Source organism: Phoxinus phoxinus (assembly GCF_949152265.1).
Source record: "Phoxinus phoxinus genome assembly, chromosome: 13".
Lineage (NCBI taxonomy): Eukaryota > Metazoa > Chordata > Actinopteri > Cypriniformes > Leuciscidae > Phoxinus > Phoxinus phoxinus.
The window spans coordinates 30,444,929-30,469,082 of NC_136888.1; the positions used below are offsets into that span (position 1 = coordinate 30,444,929).

Below are 24,154 nucleotides of genomic sequence, written 5' to 3' on the forward strand. Positions count from 1 at the left end.
TAGAATCTCTTGATGCTGCTCTGCTAATGGTATTCCTCTCTTTCTCAGATATGTGTCCATCAGCTCCTCCCACTCACGCACACCAAGCTTGTCTGATGCATCACCACGGTAGACTGGGGGCTCTTTTGCTTCGCTTTGCATAACCAATCTCACTCCAGTCAAGTTAAGTGAAGGGATGTCTGAGAATGTCTTACTGGTACCTAACCCCTGTGTCTGTGCACCCTTATTCTCTCCTCCACCATAACTAGCCTCTTTTTGAGATGCTAACATGGTTTGCCCCACTTGTTGAGCAATATGTGCTATCAAATCTTGCCAATTTGGATCTGCTATGTCTGGAACAGCTAAGGGTACAGTATCATGATCAGTCACACGTGTGGAGCTTAACACAGGAGGTGTTCTGTTCACATTACGCTGTCTCACAATTGGGGTTTCACTAAGAAATCTTCCCCTCCCAAGACCTAATCCCGTAATTGTCTCGTAAGCATCAACTTCATCATCTTTTAAACTAAATGCCATGTTTACACTTTAAGATTAATTTTCAAACAGAATAAACTATTGAAAAATATCAGAAAACGTGAGAAAAATAAATCACTTAAATGGAAAAATGCATAATTCGATTTAAGAAATATCAAATGTCCGTTTGTATTCTCACAGTTCTTTTATCAACAAAACTGAACCTCAATGCAGCGTCCCTCGGCGACCCAACTGACGTTGATCCTGAAGCAAATCTTCTGATCCGGGTCACGGCACCAATGTAACCGGTCTGCAACTGACCGCTGTTACGTTACTGTCTCTGCGTTGTGTAATAGAAGGACCAGGACACTGTTACTGCGGTTCACCAGACCAGGGATGTTTATTAACAGTCGCTCACACCCAACATGGACTTATCACCATCTGTGGATCAACATCAATAAAGATGACAAACTGCTTGTGAAGATCTCATCATTACATCACCTCTCTCCACCGCATGCAATGCAAACTCCATTAACAATCAAAAATAATACACATAACATTGAAAGATGTGAAATACCTGTGGATCAACATCAATAAAGATGACAAACTGCTTGTGAAGATCTCATCATTACATCACCTATATGATACAACACTAGTTAGTTGATTAATGACTCAAAGCCCTGTTAATGCATATCATACGGCCCACACAATATATCTCCACATTATTGATCCACTCACACATATAACATGCAATAAAACACAATACACAGTCTCTGTACTGTTCACAAAGGGATATCAACTCAATTAACATACTTTACAAACTTAATTCGCTCATAGATTGAAGAGCTCTGAAAAACGCTTACCTCTCTCCACCGCATGCAATGCAAACTGAAGAGAGGCGCGCGCACACTTCAAAATGGCACCGCAACAGCGGCAGAAGAAAATATCAAAATAAAAGTCTCTGGAGAATAAATAGCAAAAATCAACATATATTGCTCAGAGAAAAACGGAAATAAATCAGTAATAAAATAATAAGGATTTTAGTGAAAAAGCAACAATACATTAAACTTGTATTGTACTTATAACTCGTTACACTAGGGGGGTAATAATTTGGCGGGGGTCGAAATTCGGCACAACACCGGATCCACCCACAAAGTTACTTGCGCTTTGCGCTTTGACACTTGCGTTTCAGATCGTTAAAATAGGGCCCTATATGCGTTTGAATATATGTGCGCATGTTTGTAATTCTCTACAAACCAAGCCTATACAAACTACTTGTTCTGTCTATTAATTTGATACAGAATTTTATTTTATCACCACGGGGGAGATACGTGAATTTTCAACAATGCTTTATCTGTAGAATACAAATACACAGTAGTAGGAATGAAACACTTCTCGTCCTTTTCAGACAAATTAAGTTTACAGGGGAAGATTATTGATTAGCCAAATAAAGACTTATTTTGCATGGTTCCTTGCACAATACTATGACATCAATGCATTTTGACGTTTGCATTACATAACTAGCTCCATAATCATGGCTTTTCTGTTTTCAGATAAAGTACACTTGCTCATAGCTCACCTGGTATATAGTTTGCAATTTCGATGTGGAGCAGTCGGTTACAAATCCTGTGAAACACAGTCCCGATAACTGAGCTCAAAGACTAAAATGGGGTTTAGCAACCTAACATGCATGGGCGTAGAACACACTGCACTTTTGGGGGGCAAAATGTGTTCACGTAGAGGTTTTCAAGGGCCAATGTTAATAAATCTCAATATTGGAGAAGATTGTTTATATCTATATAGTCTGTTTCATTCTTATCCGAAATGAGGCGATGTCAACATTATGTAATGGAGCGCTAAACAATCTCATGTATGTTTCACTCATAGTGGATAATAACGGCTCAGGAAATCCCTGGACAAAGCAATTACTTTTTATCTCATGTCTGCTTTTGTTAACACAGTCGGTTAGGTTTAGGGTTTAGTGCAGGCGTTATTTACAAGACAAAGCATTATACATTTAGCGACACTCACTGGATATTTAATGTCCGGACTGTTACAATAGATAAAACTGAACTCACTTTTACCTCCACTCACTGCACAATTCACTTCAAAAGTGAACAAGAAGCCTTCTCAATAAGCCTGGTTGGCTGTTTCACTCATGAATACATATTATGCAAGTAAAATGGCTTGCAAATGCCATTTCATGTTCACTGCAACTCACCATTCCACAGACAATAGCAATTTAGTACATTACAGACATTAAAATATGAAACTAATTTGAGTTTGGCAACACATTGGCATCGTCTCATCAGATCCAAATCCATCCTTTCTCTAGAGCCCGTATCATCCAAGATGCCCATTTGCTGTTACTAACTCTGGTTTTTCCTGGATTGTCTTCCTCCACCTCCATTACCTGTTCTTCTAGTGCCCCCTCATCCATCATTCCAGTAGTGGGAAAGGTAAGGGGGTGTTCGGTTTGACCTTAGAGACTTCTAAATATGTTACCTTGTGTTATAACTCCTCATACCTTCCAACTAAAGGTGTGTTTAACTCAGAAGATAGCAGCCAACAACAGCATCATGTAACCCTCTTTACACGATCGGATACATGAGATTAAACTTCATTCTTCCTATCCAATTCAATACATGATGTGTACAGTACACCAACTCTGCATGGTGTCTGTCCTGTTACCTTTCAACTAATGTGCATCTATCAACATCTGTGAAGTGAGGCTCATTTTTTGGTCTTAACATGATTGTAATGTATCTTGCAGTATGACCATTGGGCTGTAAAATAAATTAAAAATAAAGAAACTGCATACAAATTGTTATCATAAAAGTAGTCCTACAACGATGTCTACTTTTGTCGACTTGTCAAGAAGACACTGTTTTCTGAGCTGCGAAAGCAAATTATCTTTGTATACACTTCCATTGTGCTACAACGATACCACAGCAGTATGACGCTAACCTTTTGTTTTGTTTGACTCTTCTCAAATCTTGACGAGATCAACTTGGGATTTGCGAAACGCTTATCCATTAAACATTGGGCAGTACCCACTTTATTTGGACCAATTTGCTTTTGTCAATCACAACCTAAGTTTTATTAATTATTGATGTATATATTTTCTACCAAGTGTTCAAAATTCATACAGTAGTTTTGTGTTATACACTAGTGCACATGTATCTTCTAACTCTCATTACTCATTCTTGAAATAGTTCTGCTAATCAGCTGTGGGCCCACTATTAGCCTACCTAAAATTGTGTTGATTAATGCAGATTGTTCTTACTACCTTGAGTAATGATAAAGAATGGAGCAAGATTTTGGTTTACAAACTGCAATGTTTCATCAGTCATTCGTGCAAGTACTCGGTTAACGTATGTACTGTTATTGTTTGGATAAGTGTTTACTATTTAGCTGTGGGCATGTTTGGCTCACACAAGTGTAATACAAAGCATTCTTTCTCTGAGTCTTTATTATTAGAACAGAGTAAAATGGACTATTGTACAAGGACTATCTGTACAATAATAGGATGTAAAGATACTGTCCACTTTTGTCCTTGCTAACTTCCTCAAGTCTCTCTGTAAACACCCCCAGTATGTCCAACTTACCATCAATAAACGTCCTGCTCAAGTCGTGTTTGCGATGGAGGTTCGGGTTGATTAACTAGTTCTCACGCTCGCGCTAAAAATTGATATGGTAAAATCATCATCGTTAATGACTCTTCGGTCATTTTTTTGAGAGAGATGCTAACAGTCTAATCAGATTCAATGATTTATGCTAAGCTATGCTAAAAGTGCTACCGCCAGAACCGGAGATCGGCTGAATGGTTTTGAAAACGGTTAAACTCAACTGTTTAACTATTGGGGAGTTGGAAAATGAGCCTATTTCCAAAAAAGAACAAATTCAGGCCGAAACATGAGAACCAATGAGGGTGAGTAACTGTTTGTGTTTAGAAGATGAACAATATTCTTAGGGTTTGGAAGGATATGAGGGTGTGTAGGCTAATTGATGGTGGCATTTTTATTTTCCATATCTAAATATGGAGAGAAATGAACATTTAAGAGAGATGACCCATAACTAACACAATGTCTAAATAAAGTTGCTGTACACGCCATTTCCTACATTTGCAAGATTTATATTGCTCTTGGAAGAGTTGGAAGAAACGTGCGCTAAAGTGCCTGTAGTTTTGAGGAAAGGAAAGAGCCATTCATGTCTTTCATTCAAATCCACATAGGAGTTCTTAAAAGGTTTAAAATAAAGGCTGTTTCTTCCCTCTATCCATGTTGTGTCCACCAGATTGCTGACCTGTACACAACAGTAAAAGACAACCCATCTGAGCAACACTAAGTCAGTTTAAGAAGTTTGCCAAACTAAAGGCCATTTTAGATGTTAAGCCAAAGTTCACTGACACTGCAATAGAGACATGTGGTCACTAACATCAACATGAAATTAAAACTATACACATCCTGCCTTATTGTGCACAATTCATCAAAATGTAGCTTGCTCTGCCTCTAAAACAACTTTTCCTTTCGGCTGACATCATCTAGGCCTCACAGGTTACTGGCTAATATTAGGCATGCTGGGGTCCCCACCAGTCATTGTAACCATCTAAACCAGCAAGGTCAACCTGCTTTGTTAGCATATGCTGAAACAACAACTACAAGCAACAAACAGCAGGGAGATTATCTATTGCATGGGTTATTTCCTCAGTCAGGTACATTGTCGGATCATTCATGCAGACCTTCACTGAAGCAAAGCATCAGTTTTTGATGTAGGATGAAGATGATTGGCTAAGCATTTGAATAATGTATGATTCTGAGACGTTTTTTTGCAACGTTCCTTTACGTTATTTAAGTGGAGGACAGCATTGGGGCTCTGCATTGAGGACATATGGCAGAGCACTTGTCTTTATGTGCATAATTTAAAGAATCTCGCCCACTATTTGAAAGCTTGTTCAAACATGCATGAAAGCACAATAAAAGGCATGAGATGGAACTGTGATGCATTAACTGGGAGTAACAGCTGGACTGGGTGAACCCAGCCCGATCTGACGGCGATTTGATTTCCCCCTGCAGCTCAGGCTGGAAACCTGTGCATTATCTATCCAGCTTCCTTTACAAATTTGCAGGAACACAATCACAAACTGGCTTATCGACCTGGCGCGCTATTGGGGGGTTTAACACGATGGCGATAGAGAAGCGACGAATCCAATTCCTTTTAACCTCTCGACGATGCTCATGGCATCTTTAGTTTAGCAAACAAATCGCTCGAGTGCACTGTAAAAAAATACTTTCATGATTTGTTATCAGAACTTTTTATCTTTTGTCAAATCAACTTCGATAATGTGTGAAGAAAACATACTATTCTGAGTTTCTGTTTATTAATACTTCTTCTTCATTGTATTAACTACAATTTTTAATTACAACAAACTCAAAATTTGAAGGCAACAAGGTAACTTGCTTTTTTAAGTTGAACCTACAAAAATTTTACAGTGTGGGTGTAAATACCACTCACTTTCATGTTGTTGTTTTTTTTGCACAACCTGCAAAAATCGCTCAATGCCATCGCTACTGCTTCTGCAAACCGCTGATCAATGCTCCAAACCAACACGTTTGTTTTGTACAAACTGGAGTTTTCGCGTCTGATTGGTTGAAGGACTATCCAATTGCGTACAGAGTCATTTGAACTACGCCCATTGATCGCACCTCTTGTGCAGTAGAAATACAGAGCAGACTCCCCAGACTAATGTTCAATCTTAAAAGATTGGAAAGCTTGGTCTGGTGATAGCCAGACTAAGTAACAGCATAAAATCAGAATAACTGATGTAAACCAACACCAGGCAGGGGTACTGAGGGCATAGAAGTCTCTCCAATTATTAGAAGTCAATATTTTGTTTGTTACATAATCCTATGATTGGCCTACAGTCTGCAGCAATTCATTTTGTAATCGACTTTCAAACAGAAACCATTGCGCTATGTATTGTTAACATTGAGAGTACGTGTCATATTTTCTTTTTACACATTCATTTGTGGGTCAGGGAACATGATTCAATTTAATATGTTATGCTATTTTTATATCATTATATTTAAATAACAAGGACAACCCTTGTATTAAGAAAGTATGACTTTAAATAAAGCAATCAGCATTTATTCCTCTTGTTTCACTGCCCTTTATCAGCAATGCATAACTCTTGTCTGTCTCCTGGAACACCTCAAGGTATTATCCCAATGGCTCCTTACAATCACACCACAATGTATTTCATTAAAACCATACATGTCTATCTGTGTGTGCAAGTAGCCACACATATTAAATATTCAGCTCAACCATTATGTGCAGTAATACTGATGCTGCCTGAAAATCTCCCCATTCTCTCTATAAGAGCAACGTGTTATCTTTATAGCACACATGGATTATTTATTCCAGCTGGAGGTGGCTGTGAAGACACTGATCGTGAAGGTGACCCATCAGGTCTGGGAAAGAGAAAAGAGACTTCAGGTTACCGCTCTCCTTCAAGTGTCCCTGCACATGAAATGTTTGATAGCCATACTGTATGACAGGTATTAAAACCTCACAGTCGATACACATGATGTCAGAGAGCTCTATGTAATGCATACATACGTTTGGGAATTGAATATTTAAATATAATGAAGAGCACAGCACTGCATTCATGAATTGTTTGAATACGTATGTATATTTTCCACATAAATCATGTGAGGTCTGACTGATTAGAAAAGGTCTGCCTGATTAATTTGCCTAAAAAGATTGCTTATCCAATACCATGGCAGTTCTAAATATAGAGGCTTAACAGCCGTCTGCCTCATTAGCCATGATAGCTCTGACCGGGAAACATGCTATTGGCTCCTGGAATCAATGAAAGTTGAATTTTAATCTCCTCACATTAGCGTTTTACTCAAGGGCAAAAGAAGGGCGTCTAGAGCTGATACTTTGTGCTACCAATCACCGACTCACAGAACAGAAGGGTCAGCAATATTTTGAAAAAAATCACTGTGCCTTTATGCCTTTTTCTGCTGAAAACGGAGGAAAATGACTCGTGATACAGTGGACTCATTGGAAAAATGTGCCTGTGGTGACATTTCTACAAAATTATATAACGCGCTTTGCACGTTCCGCGTGTTTTATTACATTGGCTCAATATGCGATACGATAATGCTTAAAGTGTGTAAAATAAACTTAAATTATCTTTAGAATATATTTAAAGTTATATAACCTACATACTTGTCTCACATTCTTGTAGTGTTTTACTGTCGCATACGAAGTGTTATTTTAACATCAGTGTAAACCACAGGGTTTAGGGTTTTAGGTAGGCCTACATTAGCTTTATTTAACAACAGAAACTGAATAATCAAATGTAAAAATAAAACACTGCTTGGTTTTTTACTATATTAATTAAATATATACTGATTCTTATTAAAGCTACAAAAGTTATTCAGCCAAGAGCAGTGAGTGATTTTCTCATTGACCCCAGTTATTGCAAGCTGTTGCGAAATGCATATCCCGATATATACATTTGCAATATTTCGATATATTGTGCAGCCCTAATTAATTAACTACACTTTATTATTGTAAGATATTAGCTAATTTATCATTTGATTTGTCTGCCTGACAAAACAAGCATCCACTATATTCCTTTCAAAGATGGCCTATTGACTAGTTTGTCATTAGAAAATCGGTTTCTAGTGTTGCTTCTTGCTATGCAGTTGCTGTAGCTCATTATCATCTGTCAGGCAAAAAATCATAAGTTTGTTTAAAAAAGTAATAACATACCTCTCCTCAATAAGATGTTTAATTTGAGGTATGTTATGTCCGTATAACACAAATGGTGCAGGATAGGCTATGGGTCAATACTTACAATTTACAAATCTCTAACTATGAGCAACAGTAATAGTTATGCATGCATCAAGGGCAAGGCTATTTAGTCAAGATCTGATGGACAAAAAAGCAAAGAGGCAAAATCAAATTGAAAATGTAAGCATAACCTCAGTCGTTCGTAATTAGTCTCTCTCTCACTAATTTAGTTTGAAACAATGTAGGCCTAATGTCACTTCCGTATCTCATTACAATAGTACTCTCTCTCTCTCTCTCTCTCTCTCTCTCTCTCTCTCTCTCTCTCTCTCTCTCTCTCTCTCTCTCTCTCTCTCTCTCTCTCTCTCTCTCTCTCTCTCTCTCTCTCTCTCCAGAAAATCCTTCCTGCGGCAGCTGAACAGACATCTCAGGCTCCAGTCACGCATTGAATGTCTGGGGTGCGTTTCCCAAAAACATCGTTAGCCATCTATGGTCACAAGTTCCGTCGTTATCAGCACGGTTCAACGAGTCTGTTTTTTCCACAAAACCATATTCCAATGAACAGTTGTGTGGTTTGATGAATCAGCTCTCGACCTGTGGTTTTGTTTGTATGACGTGAACTTATAGTCCCCCTGTGGTGAAAATCAAGATTTTAATGTTGTTTATATGCCTATGTGGTGTTTTTAATGTAAGTCAACACCATTGCTGAGTATTTTCTCCTTAAAACTGCAGGGAACCAAAGACAAATCGCAGGTGTTTCTGATGTCACAAACTACCTTATAACCAATCACGTCAACGTGCGATCATCAACAAGTGGATCTCTGAGCTGAGCTGGTGTGAGTGAGTGGAGGCGGGGCTAATTTGCATATTCATAGAACCGTATACTAAATGAGGCTGGAGGTACAGTTAAGCTATTTTAAGGCATGAAGACATTTTTTTCAAGGAAAAAAACGTTAAATATGTCATGTTGGTGATCAAAGATTAGTTTTAGAGGATCAAATGATTGACTACAGGGGGATTTTAGTCTTAGTATAAAATTATCTTTTGCAAAATAAGCAAGCTGACATTCAGTACAATCTATAGGCTATCTTTTATTTCGAATAGATCTTTTTAGCTTGTCAAGAGATTTACAGCACCATTTTTGGAGAGTGCGCATACACTGCGATTTTTGTCCGCTTCTGAGCCGAATTCTGACTCGTGCGACTTGAGTCGGGCCGGTTTTCAGTTTTGTTGTGCGTTGTTTGCAGTGTTCATGCCGACCGGCAATCGGATGGTCGGATGAATTTCTGGCATGTCCGAAATTTTGGTCGCCCCTCGTGAGGGTATCGCACAGTTGAAGCAGAGCTAATAACTGATTGACCTAAACTCAGTGTTTTACCCTCACTGCGCCTGCACAAAAAAAAGAAGTTAAACCATTTAATTTTTAATGCAGCAAGAAATAAAATGAAGATGGAGATCTTTAAGTTCTGTAGCTATCAAACTAGCTGCAATTTCGCAAACTATTGCTCCAGTTCTTGTTTCAAAATGAATAAACCATATTACCCACATCTTCCAAACCAACGGCTACAGGCCTACTACAGCACCTCTTTTATTAATTCACTTTTCACTCTCACTTTACTTGCTAATTTCTTTTATATTTGCTTAATTTTAATATCACGTGAAATGTGAACGGTTGTCCATCATCTGGAAATTGGTGCTAATAAAAATATTGGAAATTTTTCCGTTTTAAACCATGAAAATGAGTCAGTGGGTATCACACAAGCAAAGTGCAAACTCTGCGTGAGAGTATATGCCTGTGAAGAAGTCTCAAACCCCAGTCAATTATTCACTATAGGCCTGCTGAATTATACTTCGCAAGGCTGTGCGATCGAATGTGCATGTATGCTCGCGTAAGTGTAAAAAAATGAAGTAGCCAATACTTGTTTTACGTCGTTGCACGGGAAACGCATCCCAGAAAGGTACCGTAGATCTACACTACAGGAACAAGATTGGGCACCCCTGAGCATTAGCATATTTATTAAAAGAAGTTATTAGTGACATCATTAACCAACATGGTTGAACGACAAATTTGTGAAAACATAGCCTACGGTTTGCTGATTATTTAACGTGATTACTGATTCCTTCAATGATGCATCGTATACTGGTAGTTAAGCAGCGAGTTACGCTGTTGAATGGGAAACTGCTCTTTTTCTGATGATGAATTTTGAATGATGAATCCCTCAGAGGGCAAATGACAACAACAAAAAGTCATAACAGGAAGAAGAAAGAGCAGGCGAACTCTATTGCCCTTGAAAATATATATCACGAGATTTATTGACTGAACTATGTTTCTTCTCTGGGCAGAGAATCCATGGCGAGTGAAGAGAACAGTCATTTACGTCCAACCCTTATTATCATTCTGGAGACCTCTTCGCTGCAGCAATCTGCCTGACAGCGCTCTTACAAAACAGACAACCACTAATTCTGATTTCAAATAGAAATGAAATCATAGAGAGGACCCCTGCATGACCCCTCATGACACTCCAGAAATGTGGATATATTTATATATTCAAAATGCATGATAGCCTATTTATCAACAAAAAATTCTTACCTTAAAAAATATGTTTTGAAAACATTTTTTAAATAATTATTAGCAAATAATTCAATTATTTACGTGAATGATTTTCCATTATAAAATGTTTAAAATAAATGTTATTGTATTATATGTTTATGTTTTACCAAAAAGTAAAGGTTACATGCACTTTATTTTAAGTTGTCCTTATTACAGTGTAATTATGCAATTAAGTATTGAGTAATATTAATTAGCAACATGTACATAGTGTTAGGGTTATAGGATTAGGGTTTGGTTAAGGGATAGGTGCTTGTAATTATGCCTAATGTATATACTATAATAAGTATGTAAAACGAGGACATTGTAAAATAAAGTGTTACCCAAAATGTCTTTGTACTCTACAGTGTATCATTGGCTGTGGAAAAAAAATGAGCTGAAATGTAATACATTCTGAACGGTGTAGAAAAGTTCTGGGCTTGAGAGTCATAAGTTGCTGTTCTGGCCACCAAACAACACCAGCAAGTGTGAAGAATGGTACGAGAGTGATAGCATAGCAGGCTGGACGGAGAACAAAAGGAAACAGAGCAATGTGCAGAGCAGATTGGTTTAGCCATGAGTGAGGGAAGCAAAGCTTATAGAGTCAGGCGCAGTAATTGGGCCACATATGAAACTCAGCATGTGTCCTTCTCGCGTAGAAAATCCGAGAGCAGCGTGAGAAAATTCTCCTCACTGTGCCGGAGATCGATTTCACACAAAGTGCTAAGGATTTGCTACAGAGCCATGCAGGAGTCACTGAAATAGACTTGGCTTGTGATATTGGACTAGGTTTGGCCTGAACCTCAGCACTTTTTCTACTGGATGTTCTGAAGCATTGGTTTTGAGCAGAGATGCTCGAAGCTGAGACCAGCGACTCAAAACTTGCGTTCAGAGGCATTTTATAGTGCTTTGCTCTAGATATGAAGTTGTGTTCTTCTTACTTACTGCCATGGGAGAGATTAAAACTGGCTAAATGGAAGTGATAACACTTTACAACAACTGTACCTCTGTGGCTTTAGCTAAAACACGAATTAGCCATTATTTTATCACTCACGTTAACAATTAGGAGTGGAGAAATTACCCTTGAATGCAGATTAGATATACGTGAAGCTAGCTAAAACTAATTTAGTTGGGGAAAATAGCCCTGTGGCACCATCTCAGAGCTACACTCTCACTCTCAAAGGCAAAGCCTCATAAATATTTGAAGAAAACAATATGACACAGCCGCATGCCTCAATTAGTGTAACATATGTGCACTAAAACATAGAGAGAGCAATTCAAGAATGGACAAACACTGTATCTTTACTTTTGCTAATCATGTCCCGGCAAATCTTATCTATCTATCTATCTATCTATCTATCTATCTATCTATCTATCTATCTATCTATCTATCTATCTATCTATCTATCTATCTATCTATCTATCTGTGTTGAATATTTCAGTGACTCACTTAGACCCACTTCTTTTATATTGCATTTAGGCTATTACCACTAGTTGGCCTGCAATATGAAATGCATACGATCGTGTGCTTTGTCACTGTGCCTTGAGCGGCACATTGAAACATTTGATGGTGAAATATTTTAGGCTGGAGCGCACGCACGCACACACACACACATACACACACACACACGTACGTGTCACTTTTGTAATAACGACTGCACTCCACAGCGTCGACTTCTCCGTTATATCAGAATCTCGAGCGAATTTTTATTTTGAACAGGATCGTTTTAATGATTCATTCGAACCGAATCGCACAGCGTTTGTAAATCACAGGATTAAAACTAAACCTTAACCCAAAAAAGCATTATTAAGTCGTTGAAAAAAAAACAGACAAATCCCGTTACTAAAGTAGTATATAAAGATGTATTTACCACAAAAATAAAACGATGATATTATAAGTGAAACGATAGGTTTTTTATGGAGCTGTTCAATGAAACGAACCGATTCACTAAAATGAATCGGACCTCGAGTGTTTACTATCATCTGTTCGGAGCAGCGTGACGCCCCCTGCTGTCTGATGCACGAAACGCACGCGCTGGGCAAGTTTCACACAACAACCCTGAGAGACTGGAAGAAACGTGTGCTGGAATTTGACTCGGGTGATGCTCTCAACTGCGGGTTTCGTATGGTTATCGCTTGTTACATGAAAGCTGCCGTTTTGCCCGTTCAGAGGTAAAATGAGCAGCACGGATATCCAGGATTCGGGAGAGGAGCCCTGCTTTCGCTTGGAGACCCTACCGGGCAAGAGCCCACACCTACCGGGCAAGAGCCCGCACCTAACGTTACCGGGCAAGGCGTCTCCGCAGGTGAACAGCCGCTGGGATCAAGCGCCTCAAGTGACGGCCAACGGGCTCCATGACATCGAGGATCGGATTTTACGAATTACAGGCTATTATGGCTATAACCCCGGGTACTCCAGCCACAAAAGTAAGTGTTTAAATACACACGCAATAACAACTGTAGCCTTAGTAATGGTGTCGAGATCAAGTCACTGTGATGGCCTTGAACGATCCATGATCATCCATCGATGTGAATGTGGAGAAAAGAAAACATGCTGTGTGTGTCTCATTTTGCTTTGTTCACAAGTTATGTGCGTGCTGCATAAATAAATCTGATTCAGTCGGCAAAACTTTCTTTATTCAAAGTTTTAGAATAGGATGGAATGTAGAATAAAAGAGAATAGGTCAGGATGGGGGGAAATAACAGGATATAATATACAGTATCGATCAAAAGTTTGGAAACATTTCTTTTTTATTTATTTATTTTTTTAAGTCTCAATATGCTCATCAAGCCTGCATTTATTTGATCAAAAATACAGAAAAAAATATTATATTGTGAAATATTATTACAATTTTAAATAATGGTTTTCTTTTTTAATATACTTTAAAATATAATTTAATTATGTGATGCAAAGCTGAATTTTCAGCATCATTACTCCAGTCTTCAGTGTCACATGATCCAGAAATAATTCTAATATGCTGATCAATACTTAGTTATTATCAATGTTGGAAACTGTTGTGCTGCTTCCTTTTCTTTCTTTTTTTTGGAACCTGTGGATTTATTTATTTTTAGAATTCATTGATGAATAAAAAGTTAAAAAGAACAGCATTTATTAAAAATAGAAATCTTTTCTAACAATATAAATCTTTACCATAATTTTTTTTTCACTTTAACACATTCTTGCTGAATAGTACTACTAATGTGGCAGTGTCACAGGCTATTAATTTCTTTCAGGAAAAAAAGAAATGAAAAATGTACTGACCTCAACCTTTTGAACGGTAGTGTATATTGTTGTTACAAAAGATTTATATTTTAAATAAATGCTTTTCTTTCACTCTAAAAAATGCTGATAAATGCTGATAAATGCTGTTGTTTCAACCCAATTTTGGGTCAAATATGGACAAACCCAGCCGTTGGGTTACATTTTTAAATTACATTTTTAACCCAACGTTTGGGTTTGTCCATATTTGACCCAAAATTGGGTTGAAACAACCCAGCATTTTCTAGAGTGTTTTTTTACTTTTTATTCATCAAAGAATCCTTTAAAAGTATCAGAGGTTATAAAAAATATTAAGCAGCACAACTGTTTCTAAAATTGATAATGACTGAGTATCAAATCAGCATATAGGATTTCTGAAGGATCATGTGACACTGAAGACAGTAATGATGTTGAATGTTCAGCTTTGCATCACATATATAAATTAAAGTATTCAACAGAAAAACATTATTTTAAATTGTTATAATATTTCACAATATTACAGTTTTATAGCCTGGGAAAACCCAGACCACTTTCGGCAAATTTAGATTTGCTCTGCAAGTGGGTCTGGCAAAGAGCCCATTGAAACCCATTTCCAATCCGTCGAAATCGCGGCACCAATCAGAAACGTTGGGGCGGGCTTTACACGATGACGACAGAGCAGAGACGGTAACCCAGATTTTGTACATTACAAAGATGGATGCCGCCCTGGAACATCACAACATCACTCGTTCGAATCAGCTATCGCGTCTGTTTCAAGCGATTTAAAATTGTAATTTTCGTTAACACAAACGGAGTATTGCTGAGAGTCTCGAGATGTTTCTCCGTCGCTCTGCATACGTCATGTCATTCATCGCTCTGATTGGTTTTAGATCTATCCGACGTCCGTTGGTGACGCCCCTGTGGAAATGAATTGTCTATGGAGCTTTGCCAGACCCTTACTCAGTTACAACTGAGAGTGGTCTGGGTTTTCCCAGGCTAACAGTTTTATGTATTTTTGATCAAATAAATGCAGGCTTGGTGAGCATAAGAGACTTCTTTCAAAAACATTAAAGATAGTAATGTTTCCAAACTTTTGACTGTTACTGTACATAATATGAAGGAAATTAGATTTGAGAAATCAGATTGAAACTAAAATGTAATAGATATAACAATAAAATATATAATAATAAAATGCCACTTTGTTTAGATAGTTTAGATCCATCAGTGAAGTAAATTATGTCAACAAAATATAAATATCTTAAAAATGTCTGCAGACAATTGTGTTGTAGGCTAAACAAATTTGTATTGGCTTATGTTTTATGAATGAATTTTGTTTACAAATAAAGTAAATCATACATCATGCTCATATATGCAATGAATGATAATAAGCCATTGTGCAAACAAATAAACAAGAAATCACAAGCAATATATAAAGCAAGAAGTGTGATCAGACAGAATTCAACAGACTGATTTACTGAACACCTTTTAAAATGACAATGTGAATGGAGTAGAGTGATGATTGGATCCTAATTATAGGTCTCTGTGCCTTTCCTGAATTTCAATACCCTCAGTCTATTGTAATGCAATCGAAGGAGTCTTGACACAGGACAGATTTAAGGTTCTGCTTTTGTTAGCAGCATGCAGGATTTAAATTTAATACATGAGCGGTGGTGTAGTGGCCTGTGTCTCTGGTGTGCCGTTATTACACTGCAGTATGTAAGTACATGAATAATGTGTAATGAATATCAGTATGTGTGTGTGGATGCATTTGTGTGTGATGAAGTCCCAGAGGACGGTGGATGGTAACGATAAATCTGTACTGCATTCATCTTTGCCACTCGCTCATCACACATTACGGGCTGTGCCAGATGTCCCAATTAAAACAACAACAACAAAAAATCATATTCAAATGGCTTTTCAGATGAAGACACACACAAAAAAGTTTTTTCTATGAGCACTTAGTTAAAAGCTAAAAATTACTGTGATCGGCCAAATAAACGTTTTTTTTTTTTAAGTATAAGGTGTCACGTTGAAATGTTTCCTCTGAGACTGTGTTTTAAGACCTGACTCAACAGCAGTGTTGGAGAAAGTTACTTTGGTAGCACTTTATTTTACAGTCCTGTTCCCAATGTACATACTATGTACTTATTATATTCATTTCAATAACTGGGTGATAATTAAGGTGCTAACCCTGAACCTACACTTAACCTTAACCCATTTAGTTACCTTATATTACCCAGTACTTTCTTAAGTACACTGTAAGTACACATAAGTGCACACATGCTGTCAAATAAAGTACAACCGTTACTTAAAAAAAATAATGTGTTAATATTGCGTTACTCCCTGAAAAGTAACACATTTCTTTACTTAGTTACTTTTTATAGAAAGTAATGCGTTACATTATTTTTGCATTTATTTTATTGTTTTGCTTTCTCTCAACTGGGCTGAGCTAGCTTGTTAGTTTTTTAATAAAAAATAAAGAAATAAAAGTTATAATTTTGGCAAATGTAAAGGCCCTTTCACACCAAAAGTGAAATGGATAAGCCTCAGGATGCAGGAAATGCAAATTCAATCAATAAACAGGAAAACAAAGTAACTTGCATTACTTTATCCTCGACCCTCTGTATCATCATTTCACTTTTTCCTCCTCACTTTAGGACTTTTGGACAATGCAAGGTGCTCAAAGCAGGATAGAGGAAGGTCCTTCCTACCTTTAGGTGTCACTGCTGGACATTATTATTTTTGTTGATTAGGTGCACTAAATGCTCAATGTATTTCGTTATGTTAGATTTGTTTTATTTTTGTTCTATATTATGAAAAATCCATAATCTCCGATGTGTCCTATTTAGCAATTTGTTATCAAAAAGTAAAAGCTTTTTTTTTTTTAAATAACTCATTTTACCAGGGCTTAATTTGTGCAGGAATATGAACAAACATATCTATATCTATATCTATATCTTGGGGTAACTTGTTGTGATGGAGCCCATTGCTTCGGAGAGAGTTATTTGTGTTGTTGGACATCATTTTATTAAATGCTGTGAGGAGACGAAGAAGAACTGATGAAATATGAGGCCTTAAACAGATGCTATGCCCACATACGCCGGTGTTGTGACTAATTTTGACTCCCTTCCACATTATAGTTGAAGCTGCTCCCTGACTGGTTATTCCTAACCCCGGGACGGGGTAATAATCTGGCAGGGGCAAGAATTTGGCACAAGTTACCTTGTTGCCTTAAAAATGATAGTTCGTTGTAATTAAAAATTTGAGTTAATACAATGAAGAAGAATGGTTTAATAAACAGAAACTCAAAATAGTATGTTATCTTCCAACGCTATCTCACGACCAATTCGTACGAATTTGTACGAGTGATTAAAAGGTGGCTAATTCGTACGAATTTGTACGACCTCACTCGTACGAATTTGTACGATTTGACTAAACCCACGTGATGGGTAGGTTTAGGGGCGGGGTCAGGGGTAGGTCATTCGTATGAATTCATACGATTTTGGCAACTCGTAAAATATGTACGATTTAGCAAAAACTTACAAATTCGTACGAGTGAGGTCGTATGAATTGGTACGAATTAGCCACCTCGTAAAATTCGTTCGAATTGCCGTGAGATCAGGCTGTATCTTCACACATTAGTTATGAAGTTGATTTGACAAAAGAAAAAAAGTTGTGATAACAAATCATGAACATATTTTTTTTACTCTGTAGCCTTCGCAAAATTACTTGAGTTTAAAATTCTGAATTCCATACAAATGTCAAGGGCTCTATGTTTGTCGAACCTTTTGTCGGGCTTAAAGGTGCTGTATGTGATTATTATTTTTTTGACTGTAAAAAGATTTAGGAAACATGCTATGTCCACATACTTCTTTCTCCGAGAAACAATGCTACAGCCATTTATTCTACTTTGAAATGTGTGTTCCGTGTCGTAATGTCTGTTTTTGTTTTGGTCTGTGTGATCCCGCCCACTGCCAATTTACCAAATAGTATTTTGACACCCCGGGGTTGCCAGTAGGCAGAAAACACAGCGATGAAAGCCAGCAAACAAACTGGGTCAGAGATTGCAGATTCCACTGGACCTAAAAAGCCTCAGTGTCCATCTAAAAAGCTCTAGGACCAGAGGCATATTAAAATGCGGATACCTGAACGAATCAACTTACAGTGTAAGGCTCGTCGCCTTCCGTTGTCCATGCCACTCGTTCCTGTTGCATGTACTCGACCTGGCAACCCGCGTGAGCGTTGAGTCTGAGGAGGATGGGGCGGGAGAACCCATTTCAAACACTAGCTGTAAATATTACATATTGCACCTTTAATGCATAATGCCATGCCATGGTGTTTTTACTTGTACAACTGGTCACAAGTTCTCATAACACATAATAAGTATGCGGAAAAGAACCTGTTTCTTAACGCGCATTTGAGCTAACTCAAAACTCAAGTTCATCGGTGTCTAAAGCACAAAATTTCTATGTTAATTCTGAGTATATTCACATGTCCGTTTCCATCATAGACTGTAAAAAAAATATAGACGACGCACCTTCACTCTCTTCCATTGTAGAGAAGTGAAGCCGTCAATGTCTGAAGAGTCTGTGGAGTCGTGAACATGAGGTAGAGCCGCGATATCAAGTCACACTTCTGCTGAATCAGTTAGTATACAGTTTACTGCTGAACAACTCATTATGTCGGTGTGAAATAAACAGTTGTGGAAATATATAAATTAAAGTTAAAGCTCTAATCTCCTCCCGAAAATCCTGAAAAAGTCCATTGGTGCCTCGGTGACTACTTTGCTCAGAGAAGCTGTCAATCTCAGCTGTCAATCATGACGTCACACTCCTGTTTTTATAGTATCGCATAGCTAACTAAAATCAAACTTATAAAAAAAAAACGAACGCTTGAACTTACATCAGCGTGATTTAAAAAAATGACCTAAAATGACAGAAACCGTCTTTGGGAAAAATAATTTTGATGTGTAATTTGATTGTTTAGTTTGTCTCACGTCCCTTTAGATTACATGGAGAGGGCGGTGTTTATGACCTATACTGCATCTGCATCTGCCACTTGTGTGGCACACTTATGCGCATTTTCAAAATGCACATCAAAATATAGTTGGATGGAAAACCGACTGAGATGTTTCGTTACCTTTCCCTACCCCACTAACGGTTGGTGTCATCTGTTGTCCTCTGACCTCTCATACATGGAGATGCCCGAGTCAGTGATCGTCTATGTGTGTCTGCAGCGGTCGCTCTGACTGCAGACCACCTCGTCTCGAGAGCTATTTTTAGATACAACTCTAATGGGACTCTTCTCATCTGCTTAGCCAGAGCGGCGCTGTTAACTGTGGGCTCACATGGGAGCTTTACAGACTTCAGAACGGACAGCTGACGCAAGTAATCGTCCTTGAATCACCTTAAAAAAAACAAGTAAATAATGTTCACACTTCAAGTCTGTGTTATTTTAGTGGAATTTTAACTCTCATTTTGTTTTTCTAAATATGATATTTATTATTTTGAAATTATTTTTTCTACTTCAGTTACTATTTGGTAACACTTCACAATAAGGTTCCATTTAATATAAAAAAAATTAGGAGACTTTAAAATAGCATAATAGGGGCACTTTATTATTTAATACATTAACTAACATGAACTAATACATTTGTTACATACTAACAGCAATACATTCGTTACAGTATTTATTCGTCTTTGTGAATGTTTCATTGTTAGTTCATGTTAGCTCAAGTTAATTTAAACCTTACTAATTATTACAATTTCTAATTACCAATCAGAACACAGTTTAGAGATTATTCATAAATAGCTCTAGTATTTTCAATGTGGTGAATTCCTTTTTATTTAATAAAATGTTTGCATAATTTGTGTTATCCCTTGTTAATGCAAAGTCATCACAAAATGATAAGGATTTACGCTGATGTTGTCCAAAACCCCACTTTGCCTGAGGCCTTTCCAAACTTTTTGGACATCTCTGTAAACTTCTCTGACACTCATTAAGATTTTCCCTGGGTCTGTGGAGGTGATCTTAAACCATTATCATAAAACCTCTTAAAATTAGTTCTGCAAGATCAGCACAAAATTGTCTGAATGCTTTATACTTTGTGCACTCTTGTGCTGCCCCCATCTGGTCATTTGACATATCTCTTCACTCGTTCATTGATGATTCAGGCTGATGTAGTGATGGTCCCTCTGACACAGACAAATTGTGAAACATTTTACTTCATGTTTTCATATTTTACTTCAGATGTGGCTGATTCTGAGAGTAGCTAGCACTGCGGATCAGGGCTAGATAGAGTAAATCTTGATCATGTGCACATTTGCTGCTACCAGGGTTCAGTTAGTGGTTAGCATTAAGGTTAGAGAATGACTATTTGGCCACAACTTATAAGGTTTGAGTTCAGAGAGGAGCTGCAACCCCTTTGCCTGGACACAAGGTGTCACTCCTCTCTTTTTACAGTGGTTGTACAGAGGTATAATATACCTGTAGAAAGCTAACAGTTATTCCTATTTGTGCAGCCTTTAAAGAACCAATATAGACATGGCCATTTTTGCATATGGGCACTTATTTACTTTTTTTTTTGTGAGCCAATCACCTGAGCCATAAATATGTATTATTTTTATATGGCATAGAAACAGTTTTTGCCTGCATGGGGCTGTAGTTACACCATCTACCAGCAGGGCTTAAAGGTAGGGTAGGCAATTTCAGAGAGGCTAGCAATAGCAAGCTAGCTTTGAAAGCATAAGACGCCACCCTCCCTTCATGTCTTCAAAGACACACATCCTCTAAAACACGCACAGCGTCACGAGAGATGGCGTTAAATAAACCATGTCTCAAAGCACATTACAATAATGAACGTAAACAACTCGCAGAGCTCTTGTACAACCTGACTGCTGCAGATCCATAAAAACGCATAAATCCGAGTCTGAGGACGTGAACAGCTCGGTCACAGGTTGCCTTCTCGGCATGGCGTGAACGCAGCATTAGCTTGTTGTTTTGTGCCGCTCAGTGACGGTCTGTCTGCAGGTGCGTGGAGGTATGGAAATACATATGTTGACAGGCAGGTAAGACCGAATGCAATGATTGGACGATACTTTTTTAGTCCTGAGACTTCCACAGAATATATGTACATGTTTTTATGTTTAGACCACTTCTATTACTGATTGCTATCAGATGTGAAGAGTTTCAACCAGTATAGCAACAAGTGTTTATAATAAAAAAAATGTGCCTATACCTTTAACTACTGAAACCAGCTGAACATTGATCCCTAGATCCAATTCATCGGTTCAAACCGCAAGATGTTTTGATGGCTAATCATCTGAAAATGTGAGATTTATCCAGCTGCAGAACCGCAGACGGAGATCATATCATACAGACTAAACAGAGTTGCGCTGCCTATACATTTAATTTTATTTCATTTGACTGTATTATGTGATAATATTATATTTGTGTAATTTATGTGTTGTTAGTACTCAAAGACACATAGTAAGGACATTTATTTAATGTCAAATATAGTTATTCATATAAAATTCAAAATAAACATTTAATGCAAAGCCTCTATATGAAAACCAGTTGACTACAGAACAAGCATGGAAATTCACTAAATTAGTTTAATGGTCAATTTTAAAATGCCTTGATTATTATGGCATAAAAAGTCATGATTGTGAGATAAAAAGTCAAATTATGAAATAAGGCATGATTATAAGATAAAAAAAAAAGCTGAAATTATGAGATACTGAGTCCTAATTATGAGATAAACAATTATTTAATTAAAAAGTCAAACAATATTGTTATAGTTATGATTTCGTATCTCATAAATAATTTCTACTTTTTGTCTTAATTATCTCATAATTCTTTTTATCTCGTAATTATGACTTAGTATGTCATTATTATGACTTTTTATCTCATGATTATTATGATGACATGATTTTAGAATCTCATAAAATCAATGTTTTATGTCATAACTGACATTCTAATTATTATTATTTTTATGTGGCGGAAATTGGCTTCCATAGTTGTTCACATACAGTATTTGTTAACAGGAAAGACCAGGTGGCGTCCAAACAGCGGAAGTCTGACCATTAGAATTTCCTTTTGCAATCTTTATTGAGTCTAAAGTGATAAAGACAAGAAAGCATATGTTTATGGAGATCACGCAGCTCCTCGGCTCTTTTATGGGGTTTTGACCGATTGGTTATGAAGTGTGTGTAACACTCAGCGCGTGGGTGTACTATTCTACTCTTGTCTCGCACTCGTCTCGTAGAACGCAGCTAATAGACGTGCATAAAGGACGCAGCAGGTCTGTGGACAATGGTGGAGGAACATGGCACTGATCTAAATGACAAAGGTGCTGAATGGGGCCGCGGTGGCAATACCGAAGGTGCAACACAAGGGCCAGGCGTTGCTATGGCAGGGATGAGAGAGGAGGAGGCGTTGGGACGAAACAACAGGCATCTCAAATGGCAGGTGTCCGTTGGAAAAAGACAGGTTGAAAATAAGACCTCTACTGAGTATAGTAGAGCATGTGTGTGCTTTTATTTTCCGTACAGGAGCGCATGAATTCTGATGCTTAATGTAGTAGATTGTAGTTTAGTCGAGTGTAATATATTAATAATAAATCAGCAAGAGAAAAGTTAAGTCATTAAAAAAGCTGTGGTTTAATTTTCTCCTTGGCATCACAATTCACAAAATATATGCAGTCCTGACACAAAATCCATCATCAAGTATGTGTGAATATGTAATATAATCTTATACTTGAACTGCGGAAATATAATCTGTCTTTTAAGATTTCTCTCGCTATGCACTGCTGTGTATATTTTATTGTCTCTGCCGGTGAAGAGTATGCGTGTGACACATGATTGAATGCAAACTCAGTTGAGTGTTATATTATTCACACATGTATTAATATAATTTGAATTAATATACATTCACTGGTCAGTTTATTAGGTACACCTTGCTAATATCACATTGATACACTCTTTTGTCTTCAGAACTGCCTTAATTCTTCAAGGCACAGATTCAACAAGGTGCTGGACACATCCCTCAGAGATGTTAGTCACTATTGACATGAGAGCATCACACAGTTGCTGCAGATTTGTGGCTGCACATCCATGATGCGAATCTCCCGTTCCCCCACATCCCAAAGATGCTCTATTGGATTGAGATCAGGAGACTGTGGAGACCGTTTGAGTTTAGTGAACTCATTGACATGTTCAAGAAACCAGTTTGAGATGATTTGAGCTTTGTGATATGGTGTGTTATCCTGCTGGAAGTAGCCATCAGAAGATGATACACTGTGGTCATAAAGGGATGGACAAGGTAGGCAACAATAATCAGGTAGGCTAGAGTTCAAACGATGCTCAGTTGGTATTAAGGGGCCGAAAATGTCCCAAGAAAATATCCAACACAACATTACAGCAGCAGCCTGAACCATTGATACAAGGCAGGATGCATCCATGCTTTCATGTTGTTTAGATCAACTAACCCGACCATCTGAATATCACAGCAGAAATCAAGATTCATCAGATCAGGCAACGTTTTTCCAATCTTCAATTGCTCAATCTTGGTGAGCTCGTGTGAATTGTAGCCTCAGTTTCCTGTTCTTATCTGACAGGAGTGTCACCGGTGTGTCTTCTGCTGCTGTGTTCAGAGATTGTCGTGTGTTCAGAGATTGTTGTGTGTTCACTGTTCAGAGATTGTTGTGTGTTCAGAGATTGTTGTGTGTTCAGAGATTGTTGTGTGTTCAGAGATTGTTGTGTGTTCAGAGATTGTTGTGTGTTCAGAGATTGTTGTGTGTTCAGAGATTGTTGTGTGTTCAGAGATTGTTGTGTGTTCAGAGATTGTTGTGTGTTCAGAGATTGTTGTGTGTTCAGAGATAGTTGTGTGTTCAGAGATAGTTGTGTGTTCAGAGATAGTTGTGTGTTCAGAGATAGTTGTGTGTTCAGAGATAGTTGTGTGTTCAGAGATAGTTGTGTGTTCAGAGATAGTTGTGTGTTCAGAGATTGTTGTGTGTTCAGAGATTGTTGTGTGTTCAGAGATTGTTGTGTGTTCAGAGATAGTTGTGTGTTCAG

The 24,154-nt window shown here is 37.7% G+C and overlaps 1 protein-coding gene across 1 annotated transcript in view; it reads left to right on the plus strand.

Moving 5' to 3' along the window:
• Positions 1 to 12,892: 12,892 nt before the first annotated feature.
• slc35f4 (solute carrier family 35 member F4) overlaps positions 12,893 to 24,154 on the plus strand; it is a 31,704-nt gene continuing 20,442 nt past the window's right edge. Inside the window, exon 1 of the mRNA XM_079632909.1 lies at positions 12,893 to 13,270. Coding sequence (XP_079489035.1) covers positions 13,021 to 13,270 — 250 coding nt within the window. The 5' untranslated portion in view covers positions 12,893 to 13,020. The remainder of the gene's footprint in view (positions 13,271 to 24,154) is intronic.